The sequence below is a fragment of the Plasmodium coatneyi genome, chromosome 9, assembly GCF_001680005.1.
Source record: "Plasmodium coatneyi strain Hackeri chromosome 9, complete sequence".
NCBI classification, from domain to species: Eukaryota; Apicomplexa; class Aconoidasida; order Haemosporida; family Plasmodiidae; genus Plasmodium; species Plasmodium coatneyi.
In genome coordinates this window covers 1,544,898-1,560,629 of record NC_033564.1, presented here as the reverse complement: position 1 = coordinate 1,560,629, position 15,732 = coordinate 1,544,898, and the positions used below count along the sequence as shown (strand labels likewise).

The following is a 15,732-nucleotide window of genomic DNA, read 5'->3' as shown; positions in this document are numbered from 1 at the left end:
TTCATACACTTCCTTAACTCTATTAGATTTTATAGCTTTAGCTTTAAGTAGGTTTAGTGTTTTAGCCTTTTAGGGTTTCACGGCTTAGGGTTCAGGCTTTAGGGTTCAGTGATAAGTTTTCAGGGTTCAGGCTTTAGGGTTCAGTGATAAGTTTTCAGGGTTCAGGCTTTCGGGTTATGCGCTTAGCCTTCAGGGTTTAAGGTTAAGTGCCTAGAGTTCAGGGTTTAGCGGTAAGGGTTTAGGATTCAGAGATTAGTGATCAGGGTTTAGGATTCAGAGATTAGTGATCAGGGTTTAGGATTCAGTGTTTAGGGATCAGGGTTTAGGGTTTAGGGTTCACGGATTAGGGTTTAGGGTTCACGGATTAGGGTTTAGGGTTCACGGATTAGGGTTCAGGGTTCACGGCCTAGGGTTGAGAGTTTAGAGTTGAGGGTTGAGGGTTTAGAGTTGAGGGTTGGGGGTTAGGGTTCAGGGTTGGGGGTTTAGAGTTCAGGGTTGGGGGTTTAGGGTTAAGGTTTGGGGGTTTAGGGTTAAGGTTTGGGGGTTTAGGGTTCAGGTTTGGGGGTTTACAGTTCAGGGTTGGGGGTTTACGGTTCAGGGTTGGCGGTTTAGGGTTCAGTGTTTAGGTTTTGGGCTTTAGGTTTAGGGTTCAGGGGTTAGAGTTTAGGGTTTAGATTTTATGGTTTAGGGTTTAGGGTTCAGGGTTTAGGATTTTTGGGTTTAGGTTTTAGGGTTTAGGCTTTCGGCTTTAGGGGTTCAAGGTTTAGGTTTTAGGGTTTAGTGTTAAGGGTTTAGATTTTAGGTTTTAGTGTTTAGGGTTTAAGTTTCTGGTTTAATGTTTTAGGGTTCAGGGTTCAGGTTTTAGGGTTGAGGGTTTAATATTTAGGATTTTGGGATTTACGGTTTAGGATATCAGGGTTTACATTTTAGTATTTCACCGTTTTAAGGTTTACGATTTCACGGTTAACGGTTTAGGGCTTAGGGTTTTAGGTTTAGGATTCAGGATTCATGATTCAGGGTTACGGTTCACGGTTTACGTTTTAGGTGTTCAGAATATAAGGAAGGAGGATGGTTGTTTTAGGGATGGTAGGTGGGTTGTTAGGGTGATTGAGGGTAAGTTGTTTGTTGAGTCGAAGATGAAAAGGAGTTTGTGTTAGGGGTTGTTGGTGGAAGGAAGGAAGGGATCTAAGGAACGGAGTCGAAGGAGTCTAATGAAGGAAGGAAGGGAAGGAAGGTGGGTCTATGCAGGAAGGAGCAAAGGGGATCTAAAAAAGGAAGGAGGAAGGAACTGCTTTCCTTCCACAAGAAACTACTACTACAAGGGGAATGTGCTGCTATAAGAGGAATGTGTGCGTGCACACTGACAGAAACACAATTTTCACTCTCTCTTTTGAGCACAAAAAAATATGTGAACAGGGAATATGTGAGCATAATATGAGTACATAATATATTTATATATATATATCTTTTTTTGTGCATTATGCTGTATTCCCCTTCTTCTTTTTTTCTTTTTTCTCTCGATATACTTTTATTGTGAATACATATTTTCTACTAACTATAAATGTAGTGTGCACATTACAGGAAGGAATATACTCTTTTTTTGTTTGAATTATACAGTATCTGTTAATAGTACTCAATTAGCTTCCTTAATATTAATAGAACATAAATTAAATGTACATATTAAAATTTTTGGTCAACAAAAAAGGTGTGCATATAATACAGAATAAAAGAAAATTTGTAAATAATAATAATTATAAAATATTCCCGAACGAACATATACACAACGTACACAATGTACACAGAATGTGTGCACGCAAAGAAATATAATGCACAAAAATATAATAATACAGATATATACACAGATTGAACACAAGAATATGTGAGCATATATATATATATATCTTTCTGCATTATGCTGTACTCCCCTTCTTCTTCTTTTTTCTCTCTATATACTTGTATTATATTTGGTATTGAGAGTGAAATTGTATTGTGAAGTACACACACTTTTTTCACTGAGCATATAAATGAATGTACACATTTAAAGGAAAGGGGAAGATAAGTACTCTTTTTTTTTTAAATTATATATTATTTGTTAACATTTTTCAATTAGGTCCGTTAATAATAAAAAAGCATAATTTAATAATGTACACCAAATATTTCACTCCATACTATTTCTTATATTGCTGTTACAGCACATTTACTCCTACTTTTGCATTAACTGTATACATATAAACATTTGGTACATGTGTATGATATATTATTATTATTGAGGAATGAAGGAGTATGCATTACCTGGGAATAAAAATTTAACATTGGGGAGCATAGAATAAGCCAAAATTTTTACATATTTATTATATACGTTGAAAATTTTTAATATAAATTTATTACATATACAAATTACTTACATGAACAATGGCAAAGGTAATATGTATTATTCTTTCACGCTTATAATAAGGATACATCTGTGTGCACATAATATTGTGTGCGCAATGAAATTAAAATGTGCAAATACATATGTATATTCCTTTAAATTACATCTGTAGGTGCCCGATTTGGATAAATTACCTTCCAAGACCGAATTCTATGATAGGTTTGATGGGGCTACTTGGGGAGCATGTAACCCTATTATTAGCGGGGCCGATAAAGTGAAGAGTACATTAGGGAATAATTTAAAAGAGCATTCACCTGTCCTTTTTACTTTAGCGGGGAATATCATGGGTGCTCACTGTACAGCGTGTACGATGAAGAGTAAGAACAGAAAGGATGATACACCTTGTCGTTTTTTCTATCATTGGGTAGGGGAGCAAGTCTCCGAGAATGTACGTCCGAATAAATTATTGAGCATACTTGAAGCTATTTACGGAGCGCTAAACAGTGTTCCCGATGGAAATAGGTGTGAAGTTAAATACGAGGATGTTGACAAAGACAAATTCGAAAATAGAAAAAAAGTATTCAACTTTTATCATGATTATAACACTATAGAACAATATTTAGATAGTGGTGACCCGTATTGTGGGACAGAGTGGGAGGAGTACCGGGATAAAATTACTGAAGCGTGTGAAGCTATAAATACATATTGTCAGACTGGGAATAATAATAATGATCAATATTGTGAATGGTTTAATGGGGAAAATGAGAAAAATAATGGAGGGGGAAATTACTGTGATACGGACAAATTGCGAGCACTGACATGCAAGGGAACATCCCCAGATGTTATAACCCTTCAGAAGGTTGTTCTGGATAGGGAGGACTCCCAGGAACTTCCTCTTCCTTCTCTTACTCTTTCTTCTAGCACCTTTGAGGTAAGGGTGCAAAGGAAAAATACAGACCGTTATTTTCTACTCATAATGGGTGAATTAATATGTTTGTGTATACACATATAATATTTTATTCCATGCCATATTATCGCGTGCAATTAATTTGAAAAAAGAGAGGGGAAAGAGGTTATATGTGAATATATATATATTGCTAATTCCGTTCATAGGATCCACTTTTGGCTCTATTCCCTTCAAGGAGGAATTTATACAGCAAGTACGCAGGACAAAAAAGTTGGCATTGTGCACGTATTAATATAGTTGATTATGTGGATACAGTAGAGAGCAATTTCAAAACTAAATTAAACCAATATACAGGTATTCAACCTCATACTGATGACCTCATAGGAGCGCTGTGTTATGCATCGAAGGAAAGAGAGGACAATCCATCTGATAATAAACCTTGTCATGAGATATACTACTGGATAGGACATATATTATCTAAATATTTAGTAAATAGTAATTTATTCTCAGATGCTATGAACACAATCTACGAGGAATTGAAGGAGTTCCATGTTGATAATAAATGTACAAATATATGCCCTAATATTAACAAAGAACAATTCGACCAAAGGAAAACAGTATATGAGTACGTTACGGACTATTCAACCTTACTAACGCAGTTAGGGAATGATAAGGAAGATTGTGATAGTAAGTATGGGGAGCATCTGGGTAATATAAAGAAAGCATGTTCCACTGTAAGTAGACATTGTCAAGATAAGAGTAATGTTAGTGGTTTATATTGTACCTGGTTCAATAGAAACGAAAATAAAGAGAAGTGTAACGGGGACAAACTGCAGGTATTGCAGTGCACTACAGGAAATGTAGCAAAGGATCCAGTCGAAAAGCACAAGGCTGTTTTTGTAGCGCCAAAACTCGAAACTACGTTAAAACCAATACCCATAGGGGACGGAACCTCATCTGGCGGCACTACCGCCGCCATATCATCCATCTTTTCCATAGGTGGAATTGCACTAGCTGCTTCCTTCCTTTTATATAAAGTAATAATAATAGCAACTGTAAATAATATAATAACAACATAACTGATAAAATATTCTTTCTATATGAGTAATAAATATAGAATAAATTGTGCTGTGTATGCATAAAATACTTATTCTTTCCATTTCATGCACTCTGATGTTTATATTCCCTTCTGTTTTCTTTCCTTCTCTTCTCTTATTTTAGTATACCTCCCTACTTCACTGGATACGCAATAATTTTATAAGCGGGAACAACAAAGGAGGAAGGAGCAGAAGAAAAAAGAGATCAAAAATCCAGCACAACTTTGACGACATGCTAGCAGCAGAGTCTACATTGGATTCCACATCAACAGACGACGATTCTACAGTATATTCTATTCCATATACTACTGCCACACGGACGTCCACCAGCAGCAGAAGAAGATAAAGTAAGGAACAGAAACAACAACAATAACGGAGGCAAAAAAAATTTAGTTACCAGCGCATGTAACACCTGGAAGGGAAGGATGGGAACGTCTAATGTCCCTGCCCCTCCCCTGAAAAAAACATAAATAATGGCTGCTCAGTTTATACAACATAAAAAGCAAAATGACATTTTACCTTTTTTTTTTTTTTCTTTCTTAATTTTTCTTTCACCCTCTTTTTTTTTTTCGTTTTGTGTATTAAATTGTTTACTCTCATCTGTAATTAATATAAGCCGAAAAAAAAATTTTCCCTTCATTTTGACTTGTTTGGTAAATTTCTTCCAGTGAGGAATTAAAAAATGTTCATTTATTTTGTCACACAGAGAAAAAATTGCACAAAAAAAGAAGAATGCCCTAATATAAATTTGTCACAAAAAACGTGTTACAGGCAAAATTGTCCAAAAAATTGTTAAAGAAAAATGCCTTAAAATAAATTTATCACAGAGAAAAAAATGTCCAAAAAAAAATGCCTTAATATAAATTTGTCATAGAAAAAGAAATGTCAAAAAAAGGATGCCCTAATATAAATTTTGTTACACAAAAAAAATTGCCCTAATACAAATTTGTCACACAGAAAAAATTGTCCAAAAAAAAAAAAAAAAGTGGCCTAATAAAAAAAAAAGGGAAGGACAAGCTGACACGGGCTGCACACAATTCACACTCGCATAGGGAAGGAAAGAAAAAAAAATTATATTGACCTTTTCACAAAGGGTATTTATGTATTTTAAGAAGGAAGAAAGAAAAATTATTATGTTAAAATAGAGAAAATTACAAAAATAAGAACTTCTAAAGGAAGAATGAATCAACACTTCAAATATTAAGTAAAATAAGTGGCAAACAAGTGAGATTAGAATGAAAGAACTTTTTTTTTAACCTAAGTTTATTACACATTGACGTTAACACAATAGTACAATGGAAAAGAAAAAAAGAAGAAATGAAGAAAGAAAACGAAGGAAAAAAAAAAAAAAAAAAAGGACAACACAAGAAAAAGTCAATGTATTTTTTCTATTGTATTAACAGCAGGTCATTATAATTTTGAGGAGGAAGGAAACACATTCCCTTTCGAATCCAGTTCCACATGCGACCGTAACTTACATTACGAAGTGTTACATTACATGTTTTGATAACCTACATTCCCGCGACCCCCCGCGTTATTATTTACTCTTCTTTCCCTTTCTCTGGTTGGCTGCCCTTGGGTAGACGATATTGTGTATGGAACAGAACGCAGTGTGGTAGAATCATCCGCTGTTGTGGAGTTCATTATGGAATCCGTTGTGGAAGATTCCGTTAATGTGTCGAATTCATTCCTGCTGGATATTCTCATTCTTCTATTGCTGCTTCCATTAGAATGGTTACCAAACCAAGAAGACCATGGTTTATACTGAAGGAGAGGAAGGAAGTTTGTTAGGTGGGTGGTAGGTGGGTTGTTAGGTGGGTGGTAGGTGGGTTGTTAGGTGGGTGGTAGGTGAAAGGAAGGTTGTTAGGGACCTAAGGAAAGGAAAAGAGGTCAGGGTTCAGGGTTTAGGGAAAGGAGGGTCTAAGGAAGGGAAGGAAAGGGAGGGTCGAAGTTGGAGGAAGGAAGGAATTATTGTTAGGGGTAAAAGGAAGGAAAGTAATGGGTCTAAGGAGGAGGAAGGAAAGAAAGGATGGTCTAAGGAGGGAAGGTTGTTAGTGGTGTATATTAGTTATACGGTTAATACATTAGTTCTTTTTTTTTTTATTTGGTACTATTACTTACTTTATATAGTAGGAAGGGAAAAGCCGTCGCTGCTAATGTAACGAAGATGGAAGAAAGAGCCGTCGTAGTAGTAGGGGTTGTGTTGGAAAGGGTGGTCTGCAATTCCCCCTTAGCGGAGGAACATTCCGTAAGTGTAGTTCGTGCAGCTTCCAAATCAGATTCTAAGTTAGTTTTTTTTGTACAGTAAAAGTCTAAGGCTTGCACTATATTACAATATACCCTGTAATTATTATTAAAGTCCTTACAATGCGACTTTTCCTCCTTGGTTCCTTCTGGGCAATTTGTTCTTACAGCTTCACATGCTAAGGAAACTCCGTCTACGTAATTCGACCACTCTTCGTTACACTTGGGCCAACTATTCAGTAGCCCTCTATTTATGGTTCCATGTTCGTAGTAATACTCGAAAACTCTTTTCATGTGCTTGAAGAGGTCTTCGTCAATGTTTTCATATTGAACATCACATTTCTTTCCATTGGCAGCAGTTCCCAGCGTACTGTAAATTTCATTCAAGAGTTCTGACAGTTCATGACCATTTAAATCTTCCCAGTATGTATGTCCTAACCAGTAGTAGAACAAATAACAGGGTTCCTTCTTGTGGTACAGGTCTTTATTCCATTGACATGCGGAACAGTAAGCTTTCGTGATTTTTTCAGCATCACCAGTAATTTTCGTACAATCTTGGAAGCTGCTACTTAATTTATCGCTTAACTGTTGAGTACTGCTATTAGTGTCCTTACAGGTATCCGTACTACCCTCATTGAAGGGCTTATAGAACGTAGAATATGAACTTAACCGTTGTGCAGGTGGAGTCTGTAAATATATAGTTGTCAAAGGGAGGAAGTGTGGAAGGAGGGGGAATGACATGTATTACATATATATATGGAAGTATATATAAGCATATGGAACTCCACATATATGTATTTCCCACACACTCTTCCTCCTCCTCCTCCTTATTATTATTATGCATTACACATATATATGAAATATTACAAGAGCACTACATAATTATCTATGTTACATAGAAAGAAGCAACCCTCAATATTATTTCCCTTACCGTTGATGACATTTTCTAGGTACACTTCTTTGTATATATATTCTACTTTTAAAAAAGAAGGTGGTTGTTGTGTTATTCTTCACACAATTGTGTATAAGAAGTGTTGTATGTGCAAAATTTTTCGCCTGTTTGATTTTTTGTATGATTGGATTGTAAGTGTATGGAATTTTTTCCTATGTGAACACTACACACATTACACATCTAATTTCTTCCAGAAGTAACCGAAAACAGATTGTGCATACATATGATATGTACGTAACCAAAATCATTATATATGTACACATATATAATTAACGTAAGAACGGAGACGAAGAAATGAAGCCCCCAAAGGGGAAGTCACATAATTGAACAGAGAAGGAAGGAAAGAAGGAAGAGGAAGTGAAACTCTTTTGAGTTATCTTTCCACACCTCCTTTGAACCTTTTTAAGCCATTTTAACTCTCACCTTAAACCCTTCTAAACCATTTTAACACTTCTTGAACCCTAAACTCTTCTAAACCATTCTAACATCTTCCCTTAAACCCTAAACCCTCCAAACCATTTTAAACCCTACTTTTATTCCTGAACCATTTCAAATTGTATATAAATTATAAGGAGAAAGACAAAAAAGGAAGACGTGAGGTGTACCCATTAACATGTGCAAAAAATATATAATGTGCACCCCAAAGAAGAGGGGAGGAGAAATGCAGCTCAAATGAATCTGGTGTACATAATATGGTGTGCACATCTTCTCCATATGGATGAACTGTTTGTATATCATTATTATAGGAAAAAAGAAAAAAAAAAAAGGTTGTTTTCTGTAAAGAAAAGAAAAGAAAAAAGGAGGAGAAGAAACTTTTATTACTACTGACAAGTCCTGAATAGAAAAATGGAGGAGGGGAGTGGTAGGTATAGTGTAAAAAAATGTTATTATATAAGGAATGTATGTGTGAATATTTTTCTTTTCTTCACACAAATAACACTCACCTATTTGTTTTTAATTTAACATGTTCATTTATTCCATATATTCCCTGAGTTCAAAGTCGCTACCTATTACATATGGATACATATGTGCACAATGTATAAGGGGAGAAGGATATTGCACATATATGATCTCTATTATACATGTATATGTGAACAATTCTTATTTAACAATTCCTAATAACAATTGCGCACAAGTGAAAAGTATGCAAGCAGAAATTTTCCCACCCAAAAGGAGAAAATTATACTCCTATATAAACAGAAGTAGGAACACATAAATAGTAATATAATGTTCTTCGAAACAATCATTTACAGTTCAGTAATATATAATATAATGAATAAAGAAATATAGAAAAAGTTAAAGATTCTTTTTTTCCCTCTCCTCTTTTTTTTTTGCTTTCTTTCTACCCCTTTTTTTGACTCCTTTTTTCACTTCACTTTTTTGCCTCTTCCATTTTGTCATTCCTACATATTTGTTTATATATATGCCTATATATGTATATAGGCATATATATAGGTATATATGTATACATATATATAGATATATAATGATTTGACCTATACGTACACATATGAATGTATGTAATGTGTGCTAGCACTATTCGAGAAATTAGAAGGAATGTGTAATATTCACATAGTAACAATTCCATATTTATCAATAATCCCTATCGAACAAGTACAACATTTGTATTTCCCCCTCCTTTTGTATGTATTAACAACTTCCAGAATAAGTTTATTATAAACACATATATATTAACCATGGCAGGAGTAGATGTAAGGAATGAGGAAAGGAAGGTGTCTAAGGAGGAGGGAAGGGGAAAGAAGGAAACCTTTCCTTCCTTTCTTTTCTTTCCCCTTTTTTTTTTCCCCCTCCAAAAGAACACATAAAAGGGGGGAAGCGTATATATAAATATTCACTGTGTACAATATAATATAATAAAATCGAAAAAAATACGAAAAGGGGGGAAAATACATATATATAGAAAAACTTACACACTTACATATATATTCCATTTTTCTACCGAACAATATATTTGTAGCCGTCAAGGAAGGAGAGTTTCCCTTCATATATAGAATTTTATAATAGATTCAAAGATAGCACAGAAGAATGTAAAGATTCATGCAAAACAGGAATAGGGACAGTTATAGATGGAAAGAGTAAACTTAGTAATGATAAGGAACAAATTAAAAAAGCAATGGCATATATAGACAAAATATACGGAACAGAGAAGACACCATCCAAAAGTGAACCTTATCATTTTCTCTATTATTGGATAGGAGAAAAATTATCTAAGAGTGAAAAGGGGAATGCCACTTTCGGAAGTGACATGAGTTCTATTTGCGGAGGTATAAATAATTATTGTAAGAACGGCGGAGTATGTGGACTCCCTTGCAGTGATTATCCTGAGCAAGATATTTTCAATCATATGAAAGCAGTATTCGATTTTTACTACGATTATAATACTGTGATGAGAGTGTTAGGGAATGGTCAATCCCACTGTGAGGATAAGTGGCCGAGTTACCTAAAGAATGTTTCCTTAGCATGTAATGCTGTGAGAGCAAAATGTGCAGCAGATGTTGGAAGCAAGCATAAGGAATATTGTACCGAATTTAACAAAAAGTACGATCTATATTGTGATATGATAGAAGTGCCAAAAGTGAAGTGTGAATTAGAATCACTACAAAATAGAATAGTATCCGAAGTAGTACAAAAAGCATCCTCCATAGCAAACGGAGCCGTAAGTAAAGCCACCACAACGTCTTCCCTTACTTCCTCCATGGTCGCAGTGGGACTACAAACAATCCTTTTACTTTTATATAAGGTACAACTACAACTGAAATTGGGACTATATAACTGAACCTGCACACATCATTCCTATGAGCAGTAGATATAGGAATAAACGACATAATATATGGGTGTGTGTACTACATGCTTCCATTCTCTCTTCCTTTCCCTTTTAACCCCTCATTCTTACTTCCCTCCCTTTTTTTACTCTCAAAATTGTCCTTCCTTCTCTTTTTTTCTTTTTACTTTTTCCCTTAAAAGTGTTTCCTTCCCTTCCATCCTTAGACCCCTTGCTTCTTTAGATCCTCCTTTCCTTTCTTCCTTCCTTAGACATCTTCATTCCTCCTTAGACCCATTACTTTCCTTCCTTTTACCCCTAACAATCATTCTTTCCTTCCTCCAACTTAGACCCTCCCTTTCCTTCACCCCCTCTTTCTTCAGTATACCCCTCTGTCTTCCTGGTTTGGTAATCATTCTGCAGGAAGAAAAAGAAGAAGAAGATCCCCCGTAAACCACTTAGATGTTTCCACAGAAGATAGCTCCACAATAGCTTCAACATTCGATTCAACAGAATATTCCACAACATATACTACACGACCATCCACCAGGGAAGGAAGAGCAAATAGTAATAATAGAAGAGGACAGCATCAGCAGCAACAAGAACAGAATATAAGTTATCATAGTATGTAACGTTTGATACGTGGCTCCCGGAAGGACATAAATAAAAGCATAATTAATACAGTGTAGGGAAGAAAGTGACATTTCCCTTTTTTTTTCCTTCCTCTTTTTTATTTTTTTTTCTCTTCCTTTTTCTTACATTTCCTTCTCTTACATTTGTATGTTTGAATAACTCTGCATGGAAGACAAAGAACACTCCCAACAAAGGGCACATCAAGAAAAAAAAAAAAGAGGGAAAAAGAAGTAATGACCTTTTCAGGAAAGTATTTGTATGTAAAAAAAAAAAAAACGAAAAAGAAGTATTAACCTTTTCGAAAAAGTTTATATATATTTGAAAAATAGGAAAAAAAAGAAAATATGGCAAAGAAGACTTGGACAAAGGGATAAAATTAAAATGCTCTAAGGTCAGCACAAGTACCACAATTCCGCCAAGGGAATGAACATATGGTGTAGAGTTTTCCCTTTTTTTTCTTTTTCTTTTTCTTTTGATTGCATTTTAGTCTCGACGCCGTCGCAATGGTGGCTACTTCCACAGAGATCATTCCGCATGTGTGCCTCCCTCGATTTTTTCATACAGTCAAGGAGTTCATCATATCAGAGAGGGGTGAACTGGGTGCAGGGACTGAAAAATAAGAGGGGCGTTGACAAATGGGTTACCCTTTTGTCACATCTCACGGGTATGTGCACCCCCCCCTTTTTTGCCTACGCTCATGGGAAGGGAAATAAATTGCCTATATCTGCTTATTTTTTGGACGACACACACCCACTTACCAGCTGCACAGAGGTTAACCTCTTTTTTTCGCCTAAGATCGTTCAGGCAATTTGGAACATACCTCACAAAGGGAAAAATTTTTACAAAAAAAAAAAAAGAAAGCAGACAAGTTTGCTTATAAAGAGAACAAAATTGGAATATTCTCATCTCAGATGAAAACGGATGATAGAGGATGCCACTAAACCTAAGGAAAAGCGTGTGCATATCTCCCTTTTTTTTTCCAATTCGACGGTGCAATAATGGTTGCGAGTGAGAGGATGTGAGGGGATGGGAGAAAGGGGGCGGGGGGCAACAGAAAAGCACTTATTGATGCTTCTTAAAACTGCCGGTGTGCACACAAAGATGTTACTTCATTTTTGCGCGTTGTGTTTTTTCGCCTGATCCTTTGTTCGCGGATGCTTTGAAATTTTCCACTCCAGTTGGTGTGGAATGCGACTCATATGCTTCCGGTGAGCTCCTTTTAGAAGCTCCGTGAAATAACGGCCCTTGTGTGGTTGTTACTTTACCAAGCAAACGTTACAAAAAAATAGGGTAGGTTCCCCTTCCCGCGGGGTCATATGTGCGAGCCCTCTCAGGAAATTGAGGATGCGCGAGAAAAATTAACAGGAGATGTAAAAAAAAAAAAAAGGAAAAAATGAAATAAGAAAAAAAAGGAAAAAGAAGAAGGAAAAAAAGAAGAAAAAAAGAAAAAAAGGGTTTAGAATTTCGCATTTTAGGGGTGTGTATATATAGGATTTCGCACTTTGGGCTTCTAGGATATGACATTTGGGGGGTTAGGATTCCGCGTTTAAGGTTCCAGGTTCCAGGGTGTAAGAACAACAAATGTGGCCTGCTGTTTAGCTGTTTTAGGGTGTAAGGATAGCAATGTGGCTTGGTGTTCAACAGTTTTAGTGTATACGGACAACAATGTGCCCTGGTGTTTAGCTATTTTTAGGGTGTAAGGACAACAATATGGCCTGATATTTAGCTGTTTTAGGATGTAAGAACAACAATATGGCCTGGTGTTTAGCTGCTGAAGGGAGAGAGGTATACATCTAGAGTTCGCATACAGAAAAAAAGAAAAGAAGAAAAAAAAAAAAAAGTAACTCCCAACAGTCACATAGATAACGATAATAGAACGATAATAAGAACGATAAATAGACCTATGCGCACACTTGTGTGCGTGCCAAAGTAGCGACACTTGAAAAGGTGAGAAAGGAATCGCTTTGCAAAAATGTCTGTTTTGAGTCCCCTGCGCCATACAGTTCTGCATGGAAACATTTATCTCTGCTGCGGCAGGTTACGCCATTTTCACATTTTTCTCCCTCTCTTTGCAGCGGGTACCTACGCATGGTGCGTTTCCGGTTCTGTCACCTGCAGACAGGTAGGTGTACACGAGAGGGTTAGTCTCGTATGAATTAAAAAAAAAAAAAAAAAAATAAAATGACCATATAGGGGGGAGGCTAAAAGGGCCAGTTGCGTAAGAATTTAAAATGGGCGCGCTACTGGGTACATTTAAATGGGGGTGTTATGTGCACACGTTTATCAAGACGTAACTGAATGGCTAAAACGAAGACAAAGTACAGCTACCGTACTTCCACCCCGTGGCTGCGTCTTTCTCCCCTGTTCTTGACTCGTTCATCTGGCATGGGGCTCCCATTAGACAGGCAGTTGCAGCCCGCGGGGGGCACTTTTCAGGGGTAGTGGTGACACGTTTCCGTCGCATTTCTCCTCATCACACGGAATGGATACGGGAGTGCTAGTGCAGTGAAGGTGTAGCGGTGGAGGCTGGTCCTACGGGGACACCGCTGGCAAAACCGCTACGCCACACTCTGACTAGGTGAAATAATTGAGTGTGCTCTTCTTTTTGGAGAGGACGGAGGTGATCCCCTCGACGAAGTCCTCGTGGTCGATCTCCGTGGCGCCCCGCCTAAGGGCAATCATCCCGGCCTCCACGCAAACAGCCTTGAGCTGGGCCCCATTAAAGTCATCCGTAGATCGAGCCAATTCCTCAAAGTTCACATCCTTATGGACGTTCATTTTTCGAGAATGAATTTGCAGAATTCTTGCTCTGGATTCTTCATTAGGATGAGGTAGTTCGATTTTTCTGTCCAGTCTACCTGATCGAAGTAGAGCGGGATCCAGTGTGTCTGGTCTATTGGTCGCAGCGATGACTTTAACAGTGTCGTCAGTGCTGAAGCCGTCTAGCTGGTTTAGTAACTCAAGCATGGTTCTTTGTACCTCTCTATCACCAGATAATTCGCTGTCGAATCTTTTAGTTCCTATTGCATCTAACTCGTCGATGAAAATAATGGCTGGTGCTTTTTCCTTGGCTAAGTTAAAGGCATCTCTTACCATTTTTGCTCCATCACCAATAAACATTTGTACAAGTTGTGGGCCAGCTAACTTTAAAAAAGTGGCATTGGTCTGTGAAGCACAAGCTCTAGCTAGTAGGGTCTTTCCTGTCCCTGGGGGACCATGCATGAGTACCCCCTTGGGAGGTTTTATCCCAATCTTTTCAAATTTCTCCTTATGTAGCATAGGTAATACAATGGCTTCCACCAGATCCTCAATCTGTTTATCTAAACCTCCAATGTCTGAATAATCTTCCGATGGCTTTTCTATAACCTCCATGGCTTTTACTCGGTTATCATATTCGGGGGGTAATTTATCTATGATGAGATAGCTGTCTTTGTTCACTCCTACCAGATCTCCTGGTTTCAATTCTGACGCTTCTATTAAACCCGGGACAGGCAAGAATATAGTTTGTCTGGTGGAGGTTTTTATAACCATGCACTTTCCTCTCTTTTCATCATCGATGTCGCGAAACCCCTCATCGTTATTTCCCTTTGAATTATTCACGTACAGGTCGTATTCATCTTTGGGTTCATTCGATTCTTCGTCGTCCTCTAGATCTAGCGATTCTACGACATTTGCAACCAAATAGGGAAGCATCTTATTTAGATGTATCTTTTCCACATTGTCCTTTATCTTCTCCTGCAGACTCTTGTATTCATTCTTCAGCCTCGTGTGCTCATTTTTTAATATTTTTATTTCCGTGTCGATTAGGCTGATCCTCGTTCTGATTTCGCTGTTCGTGAGCTTCTCGATTTCCTCCACGTTCACGTCGTTGTTGGGGAATATGTTCTCGACGTTCATTTTGGCAGGTGCAGTGTCACGTGGCAGGTACCAAATGGCAGGAGTGGATGGTTCAACTGGCGTGCAAAGCCGTTATCGCTGAGGGGGTGGCCAAAAAAACAAAAAATGTGGAATTGGGCGTTTTTCTACTAAACGTATTTGCCCTGTATGTGACACCTCAGCGTGCACACCTTTCTCGATCCTGAAGTTGCCCTATCGATGAGGGACCGCAGCAGCCAGGGCATAATTCAACAAATCTTTACGCTTTTGGCTTCCCTCCCCAGAGGGTTCCCTCTTCACGTAAGAGCGTTCCGTATGAAAGCTGCTTCTCCTCAGGTTGAGTGTTACCCCCTCATGCGACGGAAAAAAAAATCAAGTACTCACAGCAGTGACAAACAAAACTGTTCCCCCTTTTCCCAAGTGGGACCAGTTGTATTCGCTTCTTCACTTAAAAAGAAACACTACTATGCATTTGCCAACTCACATCCCGTCGTGTCACCCTATGTGCTACCCTTCGCTTCGTCGTTAGGCCCTCCAAAAGGAATTTAAAAAAAAAAAAAAAAAAAGCATCACGACCAGGAAGCAAAAGAAGAAAGGGAAGAAAAAAAAAAAATGCAAAATATACACTTTTGGAGCAGGCAAGAATTCATTCGAAATGGTTTTTACTCAAAGTGTGCCGTTATTTTTATTTTTATTTTATTATTATTTTTTTTTTTTGTGAGGCAAACCTGTATGCATGCCCAACCTGGGCAATTTTCTGCATTGCGCCAAGTACACCCACCCATTTCGCACGGAAGTGTGCCCACTGTGAAAAAAAAAAAAAAAGAGGTGCATATATGCATACCCACGTGCAATCCTTTTTTGTTTCTC

The 15,732-nt window shown here is 37.4% G+C and overlaps 1 protein-coding gene across 1 annotated transcript; it reads right to left on the bottom strand.

Moving 5' to 3' along the window:
• Positions 1-13,560: 13,560 nt before the first annotated feature.
• PCOAH_00026410 (26S protease subunit regulatory subunit 6a) lies at positions 13,561-14,883 on the bottom strand (the record flags this gene model as incomplete). Its single annotated transcript, XM_020059446.1, has 1 exon — positions 13,561-14,883. The coding sequence occupies one exon, from the start codon at positions 14,881-14,883 to the stop codon at positions 13,561-13,563; it is 1,323 nt and encodes a 440-aa protein (XP_019914911.1).
• Positions 14,884-15,732: the final 849 nt, after the last annotated feature.